General features: G+C 43.9%; 3 protein-coding genes and 1 long non-coding RNA gene across 4 annotated transcripts; 3 read left to right on the plus strand and 1 right to left on the minus strand.

Moving 5' to 3' along the window:
- Positions 1-25: 25 nt before the first annotated feature.
- Positions 26-19,475, minus strand: LOC148881662 (uncharacterized). Its single transcript, XR_016113636.1, has 4 exons — positions 19,379-19,475; positions 18,292-18,494; positions 17,950-18,019; positions 26-281 (listed from the first exon to the last, which is right to left on the minus strand). It is a non-coding gene; the product is annotated as an uncharacterized LOC148881662 (long non-coding RNA).
- lum (lumican) lies at positions 2,756-5,841 on the plus strand. Its single transcript, XM_088989197.1, has 3 exons — positions 2,756-2,908; positions 3,820-4,698; positions 4,777-5,841. Exons 2-3 carry the CDS (start codon positions 3,825-3,827, stop codon positions 4,929-4,931), a joined length of 1,029 nt encoding a protein of 342 aa, XP_088845323.1. The 5' UTR covers positions 2,756-2,908; positions 3,820-3,824; the 3' UTR covers positions 4,932-5,841.
- kera (keratocan) lies at positions 7,014-8,944 on the plus strand. The gene is made up of 3 exons (XM_088988463.1): positions 7,014-7,157; positions 7,433-8,298; positions 8,362-8,944. The coding sequence occupies exons 2-3, from the start codon at positions 7,446-7,448 to the stop codon at positions 8,523-8,525; spliced, it is 1,017 nt and encodes a 338-aa protein (XP_088844589.1). The 5' UTR covers positions 7,014-7,157; positions 7,433-7,445; the 3' UTR covers positions 8,526-8,944.
- Positions 9,034-18,994, plus strand: epyc (epiphycan). The gene is made up of 10 exons (XM_088988464.1): positions 9,034-9,716; positions 12,248-12,431; positions 14,382-14,547; positions 14,760-15,530; positions 15,699-15,893; positions 16,145-16,264; positions 16,418-16,576; positions 16,652-16,854; positions 16,929-17,024; positions 18,328-18,994. Exons 2-10 carry the CDS (start codon positions 12,255-12,257, stop codon positions 18,496-18,498), a joined length of 2,058 nt encoding a protein of 685 aa, XP_088844590.1. The 5' UTR covers positions 9,034-9,716; positions 12,248-12,254; the 3' UTR covers positions 18,499-18,994.
- Positions 19,476-19,607: the final 132 nt, after the last annotated feature.

The following is a 19,607-nucleotide window of genomic DNA, read 5'->3' on the forward strand; positions in this document are numbered from 1 at the left end:
CATGGGCAACAATTTCATATGCATGCTTTTATTCCTGCTATTTGTTTGTTTTAACACATTTTCAGTTTGCTACTTTTTTTGTTATTTTTTTCAAGTGGAGCGTGTCGCTGTTGCACCCCTAAAAGTCAGTGTGAATGTTTTATGTATAGACACTGTTTATAAATGCTGTATAAAAAACTCATTGCATAAAAAAGGCACAAGCACTTACCGTAGCTTAAACTCTTCATATATCAGCAACAACGGTGTTCCTCTACATCTTCAAAGCTCCCGCTAAAGGTTTCCTGAAAAAATAAAAAGAAGAATGAAAAAGAAACAAACAAAAACATTGCAAAATGTTGCATTGTCATCATCAAACATTTGACGGGAAAACAAGGGTCCAAGAGAAGGTAAGTTCAGGGTGCAAGACCTCAAAGAGACGCCACATCCTGGTCCACTAGCAAGCAGGAAACGCCACCTTTGCACTGGCTAACTTTATGTGACCATTTTTTATGAGCCGGGAAAACAAAAAAAGTAAATACAAAATATTGACACAAGGGGCGCGCTGGGTTTAGGTGATTTATAGCTCTCGAGAGACTGTGGGAATATTTGGGTTGATGAAATGGAGCGGGACGCTGTGGTTAGAGACAAAGAGCTTTGCTTTAAATGAGCCCTTTTGGCGGTTGGAGATGGACATCGATCTACCGCCGCAAAGATCTGTAAAAACAGGGCAGCTTGGATCAAAAGTGCCTTATTTTTCAAGACCAAATCTGGAAAGGTGGCTCCATCTATGGTAGGAAACCAATAAGCGCTTACTGACCTGACCGTCAAGCAAAATGGCGGTGGTGGGCGGACACATTTTTCCCCCCTCGTGAATGAACAGATGTGGCGGACAACATTGTTAGTTTTGATGTCAAAGTAGGGACACAAACTAGGTCGGGTTGAATTGCGACAGACCAGACTACGAGTGACGGTCCAAGTATCGCAGTGAACTTCGGCCACCTGATGGCATCCGTCACTATGGACTCAAGTGAAAGTGTATTTTATTTAATTCAACGTAATTTTATAGATGAAGAAAAAAATCACGTATCGATTTAAAACCATTCGCTCGTAGTAATGAACATATATAGATGGGACTAAAGGAATAAAGCCCAGATGGGAAGGGGGGAGGTGGACATGGTGTGGCTCAGGCTTCTTCACACATCAGTTCTGTCACCCCCTGGTGGAAACTGGGCACATTGCATCTATTTTCTGACTTTTTTTTAATCACATACAAACGTGCGAATCAAACCTCTGAAGATGGAGGACACTGATTCGCTCTGGCGACCCCTTGAAGGGAAAAGCCCAAAGGAAAAGAAGAAGATACACACACAAACCGCGCTCAAGTTGTCTGTCGTCAAGCCTGTAAGCCTAATTTGACTGCCCAAGGCTCATTACCCGCAATTCCGCGGGTGGCTGCAAAGGGGTAGTTTTCCCTTGCACGTGTCCTTGTGGCCTTTGGGTAGATGTGTGAAAATCATGAGATGGGGAGGGGAGGGCAGAGGGGTGGGGTCCGGGGGGGAAGAAGCACTTTTCCATCTGCTTTGGTTACAACAGTCAATCGACCTCTCGCAGAAGGTTTTCACATTAGTCAAGTGACCAAAACAGATGATTCAAATCGAGACTCCGACTGACTACAATTCCCAGCAGGAACAGAAACTGAGCCCCTCTTATCACCGTTGGAGATTCACATGTGATTCCACGAGGGCTCTCAGTGACCACATGGCCCGTGCGGGAAGCAACAGAAGGTGGCGTCTGGCTGCTTGTCTGAGAGTTTATTAAGAAGACTCAGTGTGTCCGTGCCAAGTCATCCCAAAATAGCCGTGTTTGCTAATGCTACGTGTGTGAATGTGCCTGGACTTGTGAACAGCCCCATCGGAGCATGTGCGTCCCATTTTGTCGCCCTTGGCATCAGGTTGAGGCAGTTGAATTGAAAAATAAAACCAAAGACTGCAATGGCAGTTATGACAAGACAAACCACAGGCAAAGGTGACCAATTCTAATGTTGACCGGCCCTTAATTGATTCACACTCCGAACGTCTGCAGTGCAGCCAACGGTGGAGAAACAGAATCTCTCTGGTGGGGAGGGGGTCTTAACGCGGCAAGCAGATGTGCAATCACATTTCTGCTTTGGGAGAGCGCAGTGCGACCAATCGAAAGCAGCCCAGGCATCCCGCAGGGCTTTGACGGGGAAAGATGAATGTCCCTCATCCAACAAATGGGGGAGCCATTTGGTTCCTCAAGACGGTAACCCCACCACCAGACACCCCCTTTTCTGCTCCGTGGTTCACAGAGAACCAATAGGAGGGTCTCGCCGGACGATTGTTGGCCTTTAAAAATTGCAGAGGGGAAAGAATGCGGTGGTGCTGTAAAAACATTGAGCGAAACACGAGATGGATGTGATCTGCTTCTACTTACTTTCCAAAAGCAGTTTTCAATGTTATGCAATATTTTTTTCTGGAGGTTTTGTCAGACTTTCCAAAAATGTCGATGTACCCCTGCCCCTACCCCTTCACCGCAAAGAATAACCAACCTTGCCAAGGTGATATACGGATGCAGGCAAAACCCCAACAACCTGATTTGCACCTGTTGTTTGTTTTGGACGCTTGCGTCCATCCTCACGGCAACTTTTGATACCCTGAATGCTGAATTTGAAAGGAAAAGCACCCCAATCCACCATCACCGCCATACAACAGCCCCAAATATCTCCCCCCTCCTCCTTTCCAGCCTCCATCCTCCTCCTTTTCCCCCTTCTGTCTCTCCATCCCCCCTTTCTCTGTCTCTGTCTCTCTCCTCCCTCTCTGTCTTTCTCTTCTGTGTTTTGCCCCCACAGACGTCGACTTTTTGAACACCGCGACCCCCAAACAGACAGTACGCCGTGAGAGGAGCACAGGTAAGCGGGGACGTTGCAGGGGACTGACAGGAGGATTTATTTCCGTTTTGATTGGTCACCCGTTTGGCGGGTGTGAGCTTTCCGGCCAAATAGTAGAGGGGTGCATTTTTTGTATTTATGGGGTACGTTTTGGACATCTTGCGGTTTAGGATACAGTCTGAAGATTTTTCCAGTGCGTGGAGGGGATCCATCCTCTGCAGGATGGTCAAAATATGTCATAGGTTGTAGGACAGAGTGCTGACAACGATTTTGGGGGGCATCTGTGTTGCATTACCAGTAGCGTTGCCTCTGTATGCACAAGAATTTGAGAAGGTGATAGACGATTTGTTGTTTGGGGTTCAAATTGCCCCATTGGGGACTCGAGTCTTTAACTATTGAGTGATTAGATAATGCTTGAGGGGGAGTGGGTGTGGCAGTGCCGCCGAATGACTGTCTTCTATTTTTTTTTTTTTTTTTTGTTGCTCTTGCATCTCCGTTAACTCATTCACTGGTAGACGATGTGCAAAAATGTGTCAACTCCAGTGCCAGGGTTTTTGTCATTTTCACTAAAATTGCAGGACCCACAGAATATTGAGTTTTAGGACTACATAAACATTCAATTCAGCGTAAGAAACCTTAGACTCTCTTCTTTCATCAGAAAAAAAGAGTTAAGTCCTAAGTTAAAGGGTGTTGAGTTATGTGAGCTTGAAATGGGGGCGGCTGTACAAAAGGCAAATGCTGCCCTTTCGTGGAAGGTCAAAAAACATTGCCAGAGTTCTGGGCAGCACTTAATCAGCGCCCCCACAAGAAAAACCAAAACCCGAACAAATTCGGGAATGGGACTCCACGTCATATTTTCAATTCCCAAATAAATTCGGGAATGACAATGAATGAGTCAAATTTCTGAAGTCTCCTTTTTTTCCGTTTCCCAGAAGCCATGGTACCTCTCCGTGTACACTTATTGGCGGCGCTGGTCTGCCTGGCGCTGTGTCAGTATGAAGACGAGGACTACATGCCACCCTCCTTGATCGGACCCTCAAGCGCAAACTGCGACCGCGAGTGCGAATGTCCAATCAATTTCCCGAGCGCCATGTATTGCGACAACCGCAAGCTCAAGTTTGTGCCTATGGTGCCGTCGGGTATAAAATATCTGTACCTTCAGAACAACCAGATTGACGAGATCAAGGCCGGCGTGTTTGACAACGTCACTTCCGAGTTGAGGTGGCTGGTCCTTGACAACAACCAGATCACCAACGGGAAGATTGCGGCGGGTACCATCGACAAACTGAGCGCCCTGGAAAAACTCTTTTTCAGTCACAACCTTCTCACCGAGCCAGTGGTGCCTTCTTCCAAGGCTCTCGATGAGCTCAAGATGACACACAACAAATTGAACAAATTCCCTTCCGGACTCCTGAATGACAAAGAAAATCTGACCTCAGTCAACGTCCAGCACAATGAGCTAACATCCGAGGCAGTCGCCGGCGCCTTTAAAGGCTCCAAGAAGCTGCTGTCGCTCGACGTCAGCCACAATAAGCTGAAGAAGCTACCCGTGGGTGTCCCGGCTTCACTGGAAATCCTTTACGCTGACTACAATGACATTGACAGCATCGGTTCGGGGTACCTAAGTAAGGTACCGGCACTGCGCTACCTGAGGGTCTCTCATAACAAGCTGGTGGATTCTGGGATTCCAGCGGGTGTGTTCAACGTGACGTCACTGACGGAGCTGGACCTGTCGTTCAACAAGCTGCAGACCATCCCAGATATCAACGAGGAACTGGAGCAACTGTACCTCCAAGCCAACCAGATCAACAGTGAGTAGACGTCGGCTTCTTTGTATTAATTTCATTCAATTCGCTATTTTCAAACCAACTCCTCTCCTTCAATCGCAGAGTTTGACTTGTCGAGTTTCTGCAAGTACGTCACCCCCGTCAACTTTTCCCACCTGAAGCACCTGCGCCTGGATGCCAACAACATCACGCACCACAGCATGCCCCCCGAAACTTCCAACTGCTTGCGCATGGCCTCTGAGATCTTGTTTGAATAAGGAACCTCCCGCACCCCGCCCTCCGTCGGTCATGGATTTACTCAATTTGAGTAGAAATAATCTAACATAACCCACACACAAGATAAAAATAAAGCCTAGCGGCCTCATTTTCAATATAACAACCGAACATTTTTTAAATAAAAAAATCTGATGATATGGGAGTTAACGGGAGGGCATTTTAAATTACAATACATACCAAATATTTGTACATACAAAAAAACAAGTAATTTGAAAGATTTTTTTTTTCAATCCTAAAAAAAAATATGAAAAAAAAGCTTCAACACCGCAAAAAAATTGGTGCGCTATAGGAAGATTATTGACTGCAATTTTTGTACATCTAATAAGGCTTGTCACCCACTTGCACAAATTTAACTGCTTTTAAAAAATAATAAAAATAAATAAACAACTAGACACACTTCGAACATTCCAATTCATTAGCTTGTCAAGCGGAGACGATACGGAGTAAACAATGACGTTAGCATCTCCTGAGTCTCTATAGTAGCTTCATTTTGTTTTTTGTTCTGTTCTGTGTTAAGCATGTATAGTATCGTGTTTGATGAAGGCGTATTACTGAATACAATTGTAAAATACATGTTTTGGGATACCAGCTTAAAAATAAGGCTCAAGGATAGCCCATGAAGAGAAACCGTCCCATATTTGTTTGTCGCGCACATTTGCTGATTTGTATTCTTTTTCCCATTTCATGCATGAATTCAAATGGTATCATCCTTTTAATAATAAACTACAGCTTTTGCAGTTCTGGAAGTTCTCTATTGTCATAGGAAGACTATGATGGCGTCTTGTCCGGCTCATTTGCTTCTCTTTCGTTTTAGACCCACTTTGGAACAGTCAATGATCGTGAATTTACTGTGAGAGGAACTTATTTCGAATAAACCATGTTTAAAAAACATTTGTACTTTTGGAGCTTTTTGATCCAAAGGGTGATTGCGCTGAAACTTTTTGACTGGCTACCATTGACAATATTGAGTTTACTGCCAGACGATGTGCAAAAATGCATGTGTTTTCACTCAAATCGCAGGACCCACAGTATATTGAGTTTTAGGACAACATCAACATTCAATGCAGCGCAAGAAACCTTAGAATCTCTTATTTAATCAGATAGATGAGTTCATTCCTAAGGTATATGGGTCTGAAGTTATCTGAGCTTGAAATGTCAAAAATACAATACATAAATATTGATTCATAGAGTGCTTTAACAACATCTGATGCTGTAACAAAGCGCTAACATGGGCAAAGGGCAAATGCTGCCCTTGTCAAAGGGGAAAAAAACCATGCCAGAGGTCTAGCCAGTGCTTTTTTCGGCACTCCTGCAAGAAAAAGCTAAACCTGAACAAATTTGAGAATGGCGCTACATGTCATATTTTCAATCCCAGAATAAATTTGGCAATGGCAGCCAATGAGTTAAAATGGCTAGCCACTAACATTAGAAAAAATGACAATTAGCGGTGTGTAAACAAAGCTAGCTAGCTCCACGGTGTGACGATTTGCACCCGTTGACACTACTTGTGGTCAAACCTCCTTTCAGTAGTCTTGGACGCTTGCTTATGGAGTTGCATACAGATCACAATGCATTCAAGAACACATTGTCCAATCCTCTTAGTTTGGGGGTTTGAGGTGTTGTTTTTTTCAACATTGCGGCGCACGGAAAATGTCGAGAATGTAAAGTGGCGTACTCGAGGGAGAAAAAAAAGAACGGAAAATATTTGTGTGGTTTTTGGTTCATTTTGCAGCATGCTTATCCATTTTGACATAATCTAAGAAGATTCTCTTCCTCGGAAAAGGTTACGGGTTTTCGGAAGACACATCTAGGGCTCACGTCCAATATATCCGATCCATTTGACACAGTCACGTTTGGGATTCATGCGGTGCGCTCCTGCCTCTGGTCCTCGCAGAAGTTGCAGAGGATTATCCTGTTCCACCGCGACCTCTGCCGTCATCGCTGGAAAGGAGCGCTTGTTTAGGAAGCAATTGGCCTAATGAGCCTGTATTAAATTAAGTCGTCTCAACGTTGTTCTAAATGGGCCACGTCTCGAGTCTTGTTAAGGCTTAGCGCCTGAGACCTCATTGGTTAGTCAATGGTGACAAGCTGGCTTTCTGTGAAGAAGAAAAAAAAACGGGTTGTACAAATAGCGGGAGGTCAGCGCCACAGCCGAGAGAACCTTGACCACGCCGGGTTGGACGCATTTTTTGGACAAGGTTTTGAAGGTAGGTTTCTTGAAGGCCAAAATGCTTTGCGCTGCATGCTTAGCTAGCAATATTTGTAACAAAGCCTTGACGGCAGTCTCTTAATGTTGAGGCATTAAGAATTTAATTCAAGATTCTAGTTCAAGGGTTGACCTTGATTTTTGGCTACCATATTGTGACTGACCCATGCTCTGCTTAGAGTTCTTCTACCAGACAAATGGATGATGATACAGCAAACAAATCAAAAGGTCTTCATTCTATTTCCTCAAACGTCTTTTAACTTCCTCCCATTTTAGGATCTCCATCAAAATGCCACTCTTTCTGAGGCTTCTCTGCGCCATGTGCCTTCTGGACGCAGTCCTGAGCCAGGACGAGGAACGAATGGCCCGGATCCAAGCATGCCCTCGAGAGTGCCACTGTCCCTCCAACTTCCCGCGCGCGGTCTATTGTGACAATCAAGGTCTAAAGAGCATTCCCCCCATCCCGCCGTTCACACGCTACCTCTACCTGCAGAATAATCAAATTCAATCAGTCTCAACCGACGCCCTGCGCAACGCTACCCAGCTCCGTTGGGTGAACTTGAGTCGTAACAAAATAACCAGCGAAGGACTGGAAAAGGGTACTCTGGTTGCAATGTCGCGCCTGGAACATCTCATCATGGATGACAATCTCTTGTCCTGGGTGCCGTTTCCTCTCCCGGCTAGCCTGGAGTACCTTAGTCTCTCTCGCAATCGGATCTCCAAAATCCCCGACGGGGTATTCTATGGCCTGGATAAGCTGACCTTCTTAGACCTACAGGGGAATAAGCTGATGGATGATGCTGTGACGGAGGTCAGCCTGAAGGGTCTTAACAACCTGGTACAGATCAACCTGGCCAAGAACCAGTTGAGCAGCATGCCTCTTGGCTTGCCCCCCACCACTACTCAGCTCTTTCTGGACGGCAACAACATTGACAAAATCCCTGCGGGTTACTTCAAGGGTTTACCTAAGGTGGCTTTCCTCAGGCTAAACCACAATAAGCTTGGCAGCAACGGCGTCCCTAACAACGTGTTCAACATCTCCAGCATTCTGGACCTCCAGCTGTCCCACAACCTGCTCACCGAGGTCCCCCTGATACCAGCGGGCCTCGAACAGCTGTACTTGGACCACAACAACATTAAAAGTAAGTTTGTACTTACCGATGGCAACGATGGCCCGACTGTCATTGTTTCACGTTTCGTTTCAGGTGTGAGTGGCTTCAAAGTCTGCCCCGCGGATGTCGACGGCATGGAGGCCGATGACAGTGCACCGCGGCTGCGCTACCTCCGATTGGACGGCAACGATATCGAACCGCCGATTCCCAACGATGTCATTCTGTGCTTCCGTCTCCTTAGGTCCATTGTCATCTAAATATTTTGATTTACTTACGTATTTATTTATTCATTTAGTTAGTTGTTTGTCATTTTGTTTGTTTTTTATTGCTATTTATTTATTTATTTATTTTTGTTTATTTTATTTTTGTGTTTATTTATTTTTAAGTGGCTCTATTGCTAAGAAGTGTAAATAAATCAAGCCATTAGTTGTGCCTTCACTGTACAAATTTGTCAATCATTTAGATAATATCCAAAGATATATTGAAACCCAATCGAGTCTTTTGACTTTTGTTCATTTTCTACTATTGTAAAATAGGTTGATTCATACTTTGTCTATGCATTTGCGGTAATTATCATTATTTTTTTAATCAATTGTCATTTTTCAATTCAATTGTATCTAAAAATGTATTTATCTCGTCTTCAATTTCAATAAACGGTATCTACAAATACAGTATTGTCCCAGATTCATTCACACCGTGTCCGGATAAGAGTTCCCAGTGCCTCTTTGCTTCTGATTCCAGATCAGATTTTTTTTCCTTCGGCTCTCACTCTTGCCCGGGAGCACGGCTGAACTCGGATCGGCTGCAAGGACATCTGAAAAAAGCTTGCAATGAAAAAAAAGGAGGGACTTCCTCTCAGTCGGCTCCATGCTACGAGGGGCTCCTCACAGAGGTCCCATTGTGTGCACATACATTCATGTACACACACACACAAACACATATATGTGCACTAAGATGAAACAGTTTTAACGCCAGGAAGTGAAATATTTCAGTGCGATTGAAATAAATACATATGTACGAAAATAATGGGTACCCTTGTGAAGGATAAAAATCTATGAGAGCGCAGGGCCAGGTGGTATTTCACTGCTGTCTTGTTCTTTGTGTCTGATGTCCAAGTGTGTGTGTCAGGTGATGCTCACTTATTTGGGATGGGGTGGGTGCCCCCCACCACCCCTACCCTCAACCAAGCGACCAAAAGCAACCTGTTCAGGTCCAATCGGCCTCAGTGCCTACCGTCACACCTAAGCGGCAGGGGCACTCAGGTCCGTCAGAACCGGCACATACACAACCATCGTACACACCCGTCCACCCACACTGCTGTCGCCCGGCCGCCATCCCCGCCCTCGTTGAGCCACCTCTGAGCGATCCCTTTGCCATTGGACGATTTGTCGAACCCTCAGCATCTCCATCGTGGCTGAAGGGAGCATTCGGGAGAACAGGAGATACAGGTGAGCGTTCTCTGAGCCGCTATCTCAATGGAAAGGACTATGGACGTGGAGGGTGGGGTGGGGGGGTCAATGTGGTCCCTTATTGACCTACGGATTGAGTTTGGGGGCCAATGTTTTTTTTTTCCTTGATGATCGGGATGAATGATTGATTATTCTTCCTAGCAGTATGGCAAGCCATGTATGCAAATAGACTGTTTGCTTGAATTTGGGATTGAACAATGATTGGATGCGTGGGATTTCTTATTTTTTTTTTTAATTCAGTTTGCTCATTTCTTGCATTTGGCAATCTTAGATCATGCTCGTTTAAGCTAAGCCATATCACTTTTGCTAATTGAGTGGTGTTTGGAAAAACTACAGGTGGACGATTGTTATCCTCCATCTGCACAAGTGGATCTTTGGGCTTAGTGTTGCGCAACCGTATTGAAAAACAAGCCATACGTTTGGAATATGACAGGTCAAGGATTGTTTCACTTGACGAGTGGAATGCTTTGAACGGTGATTATTACGACCTTGAGGTTGTTTTCATCATTTTTGATGTTTGTTTGGTATCATGGTTGAACTTGCCTTTGCTCAATTATCTGTTAGGCGAGCGACGCCATGGTTCCACCGATGTGAGTTGTAAAGACTGGGAATGTAATAGATGAAGAGATTTCAATGGACATTATTATTTTATTCTTCTATTCATGATTGTATCTATTATTTTATTTATCATTTTAGGTATTTTTTATTATTGTATTTATAATTGTATTTTTTATTTGTATTATTGTATTGATTATTGGATTTGTTATGTTATTTTTTATTATTGTATGGATCATTTTTTATCATTGTATTTATTATTGTCTTTATTATTATATTCATTATTTTTTATTTTATTTAATAATTTTATTTGGAAGTGTGCGGATACACTGGAATTAATTTGAAGATGGTTGATTTGCTCTGGAATTTATTAATTTATGTATTAATTAATGTATTTATTGCAATCGGATTTGGTGGGTGTGGGGGGAGGGAGATATTGGAAATGTCCGATGGCGGGCCAAGCGTAACAGAAAGCAGCATTTCCTGCATTTGTCTTGGTTATAAAAGAACAACTGAATCTCCATTCTTATCTTTTGCAGTGAAATCTTTGAGGCATCTCTCTCATATTCCTTCTCTCTCTCTCACACACACACACTCACACGCACACACCACTGTGTGCCTTTCCAAGCAAACGTGCGTGCGGTTGTCTGTATATGCGTTTCCTCGCCGCCCGAAAAGCTGACTTGCCATCCTGTCCGCAAACCTCGGTGGAATTTGGAGCGTGAGTGCTGAGACGGGCAATGGCCAGGGTCTCATAAAGGCCCTCTGTGAAGGGCCAAAGGTTCAAGCGAGTCTTGAACCGGACCCCCTCCTCCCTCCGTCCCTTTTTTTTGCGCTCTCTCCGTCTAACCCTGAGGGCCAACATCTTGTCCACGTTTCTCTTTTTCTTCTTCTTCTGCTTCTTCCTCCCTCGCTCTCCGTTTCTCTGCCCCGGCCTGGAGGACTCCTTGATGTTTTTTTTTACCTTTCACGTGCTTAGACTTGGCTGCACCTGCCACACCAATAAACCCCATTCCATGGTCCATGCCAGCGATACAAGAGCTTCTTATCATCCCCTTATCTCCTGATAATCACAAATGCCTTGCCACACATTGAACAGGATACAAACAAGAATGAACCAAGAACTCCAAAGTAAATAGGAGCGAAATGTGTGCTCCTCAGTGGACTCTACGCCAAACCTAATATTAACACAAATACAGTTATCCTCCTCTAGGTCATTCCTAGTAGCTCTGTAAAATTTAATAAGCTGCGACTTGGCTGACTTGCACGTGTAAAAGTTGGCCATGCACGCTCAAAAAAACAGAAGGCATTCGCATCGGGATGATTTTTTTCTGTCAAACATGACAAAATGTGACATTTGGATTGTGACATGCGAGCCAAAAATGGCCGTCTGGAGCGTACTACGAATCCACTCGGTGTCAATGGTTGGACAGTGCTGCTAGTTTTTTGCTAATGTTTTGAATTAGCTATATGATTCGCTTTTGATGCATCGCGGTACTAAAACACTTTGTCATTTCAAGTTCATATTACAAATAAAGCCTGAAAATAAATTGCAACTTCCGCTAACAACACGTTTGTGTAGAATCTCAGTCGTACAGGAGTGGTCTATCGATGAAAAGGTTTCTTCAGCCGTCATCTGTACTACTTTGAAGGTGTCGGACGTTTTGCTGCTCATCCGAAGAGATTCGTCAGCAAACTCAAGTTGTGCTCCACAACTTGAGTTCGCTGAGGATGAGGAGCGAAACGTCCAATGCCTTCAAAGAAGTACAGATGACAGTTGAAGAAACCTTTTCATCGATGTTCCGCTAACAACCCAGGCTAAATATGAAATGGTAAATTTGGGAACCGCAAATGCGCATCCATTCAGTGCACAAAATGAATTAACTAGGATATATGCAAGGCGATTTGGATTATATTCTAACTGCACACATTTTCTTTTTCTCTGTACACTAAAGGCTAACAATGAAGACGCTCGTGCGACTAGTATTGGGACTACTCATCCTGAAAGTGGCGGTAGCCAATCCCAGGTTCTCCCGTCAAGCCGATCTGGACTCGTACGACAACTACGACGTGGATGATGTGAATTCGGAAAATCAAGAGTACGACTACGAGGATGGGCCAACCATTGAGGATCCCGAGGTGAGTTTATTGTTGGGGGTGAGCAGAGTAAAAGTCTGAATGAATCTCCAACTTGGAACATAAACAATGACTATAAATGAAAGTATTCAAAACCAGGATTGGTATCTGTCATCTGCAATGATATCCATTGCTACTCCCAAATCATCTGCAGCCCCCCCGACCCCTCAAAAAAGCCAGGATTCCACAACTGGTTTAGCTCAACTCTAGCCGTCTGATGTGGGCGGCCTGTGAGGCATATGTTTCCATCTATCATATGAACGGAGGTCGCAAAAAAAAAAAAGTTTGAAGGCAAGTGGGGAGTTGAGGAAGGGAAGACTGAGTACCCTATCAATGAATTGAAAAATTAGCTCTAGTCCCCGCCGTTGACACCTAATGATTATCATGACGACATTGTAGCCAATCAGAAAACCATCACTGACTCCAACATGTGGATCGTTAGGGTATATATTGACAAAAACCAAAATCAGTATTTTTCCAGAGAGCATACGCTACGGTGCACATATTAAGCTAGTAGCATTTTGCAAGTTTCCATGCGAAGGAAAGTTTTGGAGAATTTTTTTTGCACATCAGTTGTCGAGGGAACAATGAAGCATAAGGCTTAGCTCCATGCCTCTGGAATGCTGAGTCTTGACTTTCCACTTCCAAGATTTTTCTGCGTTAGCAATTTATCTCCTGTCATCTTCTCAAGAGGGAGCAAAGCCTCATCGGTAATGAATCTAGGGCAAATCTAAACTTTTTTTTAGTGAGCAACAATGACATATTTGGATTGTTTAAGCAGATTTTGCGCAAAGGGGAAAGGTCTGGAGTAACAATAAAGCAAGCACAACGGTGGTCATCGCGAGGGTACATGGCATTGGGATACAAAATATGCAGATGTGACGACACGTTTTGTTGTTCTTTCTTCTCAGAGGGAAAATATATATACATTTTTGCAGGAGTCGAGAAATGCAAAAACAAGACAGGCCTTATGTTAATCCCCTTGCAAAATTTACTTCGGAGACCTCAAAATGCTTTGTCTACTCTCACAAACCACAGATATATTTGACAAAGCATATCCGTGATATATATATATATATATATATTGGAAACCAGTGCAGCTTCTCTCAAGCTGAATGCTTCCAGTGACTATGAAAACTATTTAGCGAGGCAGCGACTATACTGTTCGGCTTTGACTCCGCGCTTACATTGAGCGTCAGTATTCCCGATGCTGTTTTTCCTGCACGTCTGCTTGCCAGCTTTTCGCCTCTTCTTCCCCCGTGGGTGAATATGTTTGTTTTGGGGAAAGGGTGGCGGTGAAGCCTGGGGGGACTGCTATCAAAGGTCTGCCTTGTTGCATCCCCACACTGTCATCAGGCCAAATCTCCAACACTGGGAGATCTCTTAATTAATGACTTATTAGCTTCTGGAAAGATATCCTCTTCACTTGACTCTATTCTTATACATTTCCTATGACCTAGTTTTAAATGCAAAGTAAAGTAAAGGTTCACGGAGCTACCATGTGCGTCTTGGTTCCACAAGGACCATTGAGTGGTCTTTTTTACTGCATACGTTTAAGTGTCAGGTATTACCTGTGCTGTGTGGTGTGTGGGTGCTCATTGCCACCAACTGGAGGAGACTGGAATTGCAGCCTTGTCTAATACAATGAATTGTCATCTGTTTCCATCATTTATATTAAAATGACATCCACAATTTATGTCATTTTTACTTTATGGTCGGTTGTTCTTATCGGTAGCAAGGGACCATCACTAGTGATTCAGAGGTTAATGAGGAATGTGGTGGATTTGGGGGGTAGGAGACATTGGAGGGGTATCTGCCGCTATCTGGTCGTAGGTCCAGACTCCACATTTGATTTTAATGTGCCACTTCTTCTCAATTTAGTCTTTAAAACCAAATCCAAGTGTTGTTAAAATGCTCAACATTCCAGTCTCAGGGCTGTTGTCTTCCCCTCAGGTAGAGATTGGCACCCTGGCCCCACCTGACTACAACTACCCAATGCCTGAGGCCTCGTTGGAAGAACAGGAGGAAGAGGAGGAGGAGGAATTGCCCCCGAGGCCCCAGCTCATCCCTCAGGGCTCAGGGGGGTCCGGTGTTCTTATGGGCCCGGACACACAGAAAGGTCTGAAACAGCTCAAAGCTGGCGCGACGTGAGCACAAAGCTATTTGAAATGTGAGGTTTTCTTTGTGAGGGTCTTGGAGTTGTGCAAGCAGCATTAGCCTTCATCGTCTACGTCTTTTCTCGATGCACGTGTTCCATTTAACTAGCTGTCAGTGGTTAAATGTGTCCTGTTTGTTGTGTGTCCATTAATAACTAATCTTGTCTCTAACAAGAGGTGGAGCTGCGTCTGATGCCCATTGACATCCTTCATGTCTCCTTGGATTTTGGGGGCTCAGTGGGTTCCGGTGCCTCTGGAGCCTCTGGGGTTTCTGGGTCAGGAGGCTCAGGGGAACCACTGGTCTCTGGTGCCTCAGGGGGATCCGGGTCAGGAGGCTCAGGGGACCCACTGGTCTCTGGTGCCTCAGGGGGATCCGGGTCGGGAGGCTCAGGGGACCCACTGGTCTCTGGTGCCTCAGGGGGATCCGGTGATATTGTTTTCATCTCCGGTGCTTCTGAGGAGATCTTCAGCAGCTCTGGAGGTTCAGGGGAGTTCTTGGTGTCCGGGGATGTGGATTATTTGATATCTGGGGATCTCTATGGATCTGGGGAGGGCTCTGGATTTAGAGGGATCTCCGGATCTGGGGACCTCTTGATTTCTGGGGATATCTCGGGATCAGGGGATTTCCTGATCTCCGGTGATCATTCTGGGGATCTCTTGATATCTGGGGATTTTTCAGGATCTGGAGATCTCTTGATATCTGGAGATACCACGGGATCCACAGCTTCTGGAGCCTCTGGGGACTTTGGCTCTGGAAGTTCTGGAATTCTAATTGAATTGGGATCAGGGGGGTCTGGTATTGCGAGTGAATTCCCTCTGGGCTCTGGGGACCAATCTGGTTCTGGGTTCTCGGGAGATCTCCTGACCTCTGGTGCCTCTGGAGGCTCTGGGGTTTCTGGGGACATCGATGGGTCTTGGGAGTCGGGCATAACATTATTACCTGAAGGTTAGTACCTTTAAAACTTGTCACTGAGTTATTCGTAACCATTGTCGTCCTAACCTGCTGTTTGGTCTTAATTGTCAGGAATGAAAGGTTAACACTGTGATTGAATGTCCATACCACCTTTTATCCTCCCTATGTGTCTCTTAACCACTCCAACTTGGCTCAAACAAGAGGTGGAAGTACCTCTCATTCCTACAACCATCCCACAAGAGGCTTCAGGTACTTCAGGGGATTTCTCAGGAGTGTCCGGAAGCTCAGGGGATCTTGGAGTCTCTGGAGACATAGATGTCTCCGGAACTTCTAGTGTCTCTGCTTCTGGAGAACCTGAGGGGCCTGATATAATTCTGATTCCAGACACTGAAAAAGGTCAGTATCTACGCTAGATCCAAGACATAAGGCAAAGGGTGTTTTAATTTATTAAGAGTGGTGCCAATGGAGTATCTCTGCTTTCTAACCCTCAAACGTAATTTCCATTTAACTATTGTTAAATGCAACACAAACAGTCCTGGTAACACTGCTAACTACTGCGGCAAACAGTTTCCTGATTGCCAGACGTGTGGTTGACGTTGATGCTCATCTAACCTGTTTCCTCAACGCCAAATCTTGTCTCTAACAAGAGGAGGGGCTGCTTCCGACACAAGAAACCCCTCAGGAGGGTACTGGTGGTGTAGAAACGACACTGGGCTCTGGTCTACCAGAGCCCGAGGAACCCGAAGAACCTGAAGTTGACACGAAAGGTGAGCAAGGAATGGAGAAAAGGAAAGGTCGCTCAGTTCCACGTGTATTCAATGTCAACGTATGGTCTCAAAGCATATTCAGGAGATGGTATTTCGCATTTGCGATGATGTTCCTTTGCACCTTGCATTTCTTTCCCTTCCCGTGTCCTACAGGGATGCCCACTTGCTTGCTGTGCACATGCCTTGGTGGTTCGGTGTACTGTGATGACTTGAAACTGGACAGCGTACCACCTCTGCCCAAAGACACCACACACTTCTATGCGCGCTACAACAGGATCACCAAGATCAACAAGTCTGACTTTGCCTCTATGAGTATGTTTTGCACCCAGAGATGGCATGATTGGTTGACGCAAAGTAGCTCACGGTGCGGGTCTGGCTGTATTTCAGACAAACTGAAGAGGATCGATTTGACCGCCAACGCCATCTCGTCCATTGACAGCGGGGCATTTATGGGTCTGCCGGAGTTTGAGGAGCTGGTGATTCGAGAAAATCACATTTCACAGATGCCTGCCCTGCCAGAGACCATGACACTGATTGATGCCAGTCACAATAACATTGACTCCAACGGTATTCTCAAAGAGGCCTTCAAGGTGTGTCCGTCAGCATGAGAGACCTGCTGCTATCCTCCGTTATTGAATCTTCACACATCTCTTGTAAAATCCAGGACATGACCGGCCTGCTCTACTTGTACCTGACCGACAATGAAATTGATTACATCCCCGTGCCTCTTCCAGACAGTCTGCGATCCCTACATCTACAAGTATGTTCTGCTTAGGTTTTGAAGGAACCAGCAATCCATTCATGGGAAATGTTTGCTGATTGGTTCAAATTTGATTTGATTTGAAAGGAAAAGTTTATTTTTGCTGAGAGAAATATGACCATTCATACCAGTACTGGATCATTTGGATCTTACAGATATTAGTTTCAAAGCAGCTGTGGTTAGAACGTAATGTTGGTTCCATCCCACTCAGTGATAGGTGTACATCGAATGAACGACTAGTCCACAGGTAAATAAATACAGTAAATAAGGTTTAAAAAATGGTAAATCAATTGTCCTTTTCATTGCACAATATTGATTCATAAAACAAAACATCAATCCATTTAATACATCTCCACCCCCAAAATTCCTATCACGTGAAATATCGCCGCTACCCGAGAGTACTTTCTGAGTTTGTCATAGGAATAGTTTTAGTTGGTTTTTATTTACATCTGCTGTCATGTGATTTGAATTGACATGTTAATGTTTATTTTTTAATGACATCATGTTCAATATTTAGTATTATCAAATTCATAAGACGGACATGCTTTATGATTTTAAAATTCAACCACAAGCGTTATCTATGAGCTATCTATTAGCTAGCTAGCTTTCTATCTATTTGAGTTACTTCCGGGTAGAGTGGCTGCCGTTGCTCACCCACAGAAAAAAAAAATTATCCTGTGACTGTAAAGTGAACTTGAGAGTTTATAAATGAACTGCATTATTATTATTATTATTATTAGTAGTAGTAGTAGTAGTAGTAGTAGTAGTAGTAGTAGTAATAGTAGTAGTAGTAGTAGTATTGTTATTACTATTATTATTACTACTATTACTACTATTATTATTATCACTATTATTATTATTATTATTATTATTATTATTATTATTATTATTATTATTATTATTATTATTATTATCTGTCTCTTACCATTCAAGCAGAAAGCAGACGAGGGCAGCATCACTTTCTCAACTTTGTTTTTTCCTCAATTCTTCTCCATCTGTCAAAAGCGGTACAAATGCAAACTTTACTTTGGTTGTGATTACTTCGATCAAAATGTTATTTTTAAGATGTGGTGGATGACTTAAAATCAATGGACATACGTGTGGTCATCCATTTCAATGTCACACTTTTTTATTGATTAGTGTTTGGCATACAAACCTTAAACTGGTCTCCACACAAGAGAAACTAGTTCAGTAATATATTGTACAATATTAAATGAAATGCCAAGGCTACAAAGATTTCTGATGGGGCCCTGGTTTAGTGCCGTACCTGCAAAACGGTCATGTTTTCTCCATCCTTCCGCAGCGTAACAACATTCAGTCGATGCACGAAGACACCTTCTGCAACCTGCATGACTTCAGCTACATCCGCAACGCGCTGGAGGACATCCGCCTTGATGGCAACCCCATCAACTTGAGCCGAACTCCGCAGGCGTACGTCTGCCTTCCCCGCATCCCGATTGGAGACCTCATCTAAAACATAAAACAAACGCAGCGACCGCCACCACGTGTCCCTGTAAATATCCGCCCAACACGTGCATGGGGCAAGCGGACACTTGTCTTTTGGTGGCCTTCCACAGGCCGCCCGGGATACACTATTTGCGGCAAGGTACCACTCTGCGTGGAAATCCACAATGCCATAAATGCGTGAAATGTGACTAAACATCTCCATAAAAAGGTGTGCGGAGACGCACACATACACCCACAAACACTGAAAACAAAAGCCAAACAGTTCCACAACTTGATTTAGGAGTTAAAGTCAACCCTCAACTGCATGTTACTGTCTGGTGTTTGCTCACAACTGGTCATTTTGTTGTTTTTTTATTTTTATTTTAAAGATGTTTGTTTTGTAAAGATTAAATATAAATATTAAATAAATCTTTTGGAAATGTAAACTTATTTGAAGGCCGGAGCTCAATGGAAGATGAGATTTTTGAGTACCTAATGCAATAAAAGACGCATTTTACACACAAGCATTTGCTGTCAAGTCTCTATTCTAATATACAGGGATGAGAATGACATTTATGAAAAGAGTCTGAAATTTTGTTTTGCAGCGAGTGACATCCACTTTAAATAACAAATACTGTACTTCGTCGATGGATGATGTTCTCCAAATTGTGATGCTAATGTGCTTCTCCAATAAAACTAAATACATATTGACCGAGAATTGGGGCACGAAAGACAATTTGTGTTACGACCATTTAGCGCTACCTAGTGGTAACGAGAATGTAGCGCTAGCTAATGCTAACAACAATTTAGCGCTAGTTAATGCTAACGTTAGCAGTGGTAGCAGCGGCTGCGGGGGGTAAACTTATACAATAAATAAATACCACACATTAAATGACAATTCTACTCACCTGCCACGACTGAAAAAGTAAAAAACAGACATTTTCGACACGTTATTCGTCGCTTGGTGGGTGTCACTTCCTAATTAGCGACCTGTCGATGTCCGCGCAGTGCATTGTGGGTAAGGCATTTCCTCTCGCGAACAACATTGAGTGTAGGTCAATTTAGAAATGTATGATTTTTATATTTCAACCAATAAAAAGTATTTATTTTGTGTTTTAAAAATGTCGTTTAGAAGTA

This window comes from Hippocampus bargibanti, linkage group LG22 (genome assembly GCF_051943395.1).
Source record: "Hippocampus bargibanti isolate YZ-2025 linkage group LG22, ASM5194339v1, whole genome shotgun sequence".
NCBI classification, from domain to species: domain Eukaryota; kingdom Metazoa; phylum Chordata; class Actinopteri; order Syngnathiformes; family Syngnathidae; genus Hippocampus; species Hippocampus bargibanti.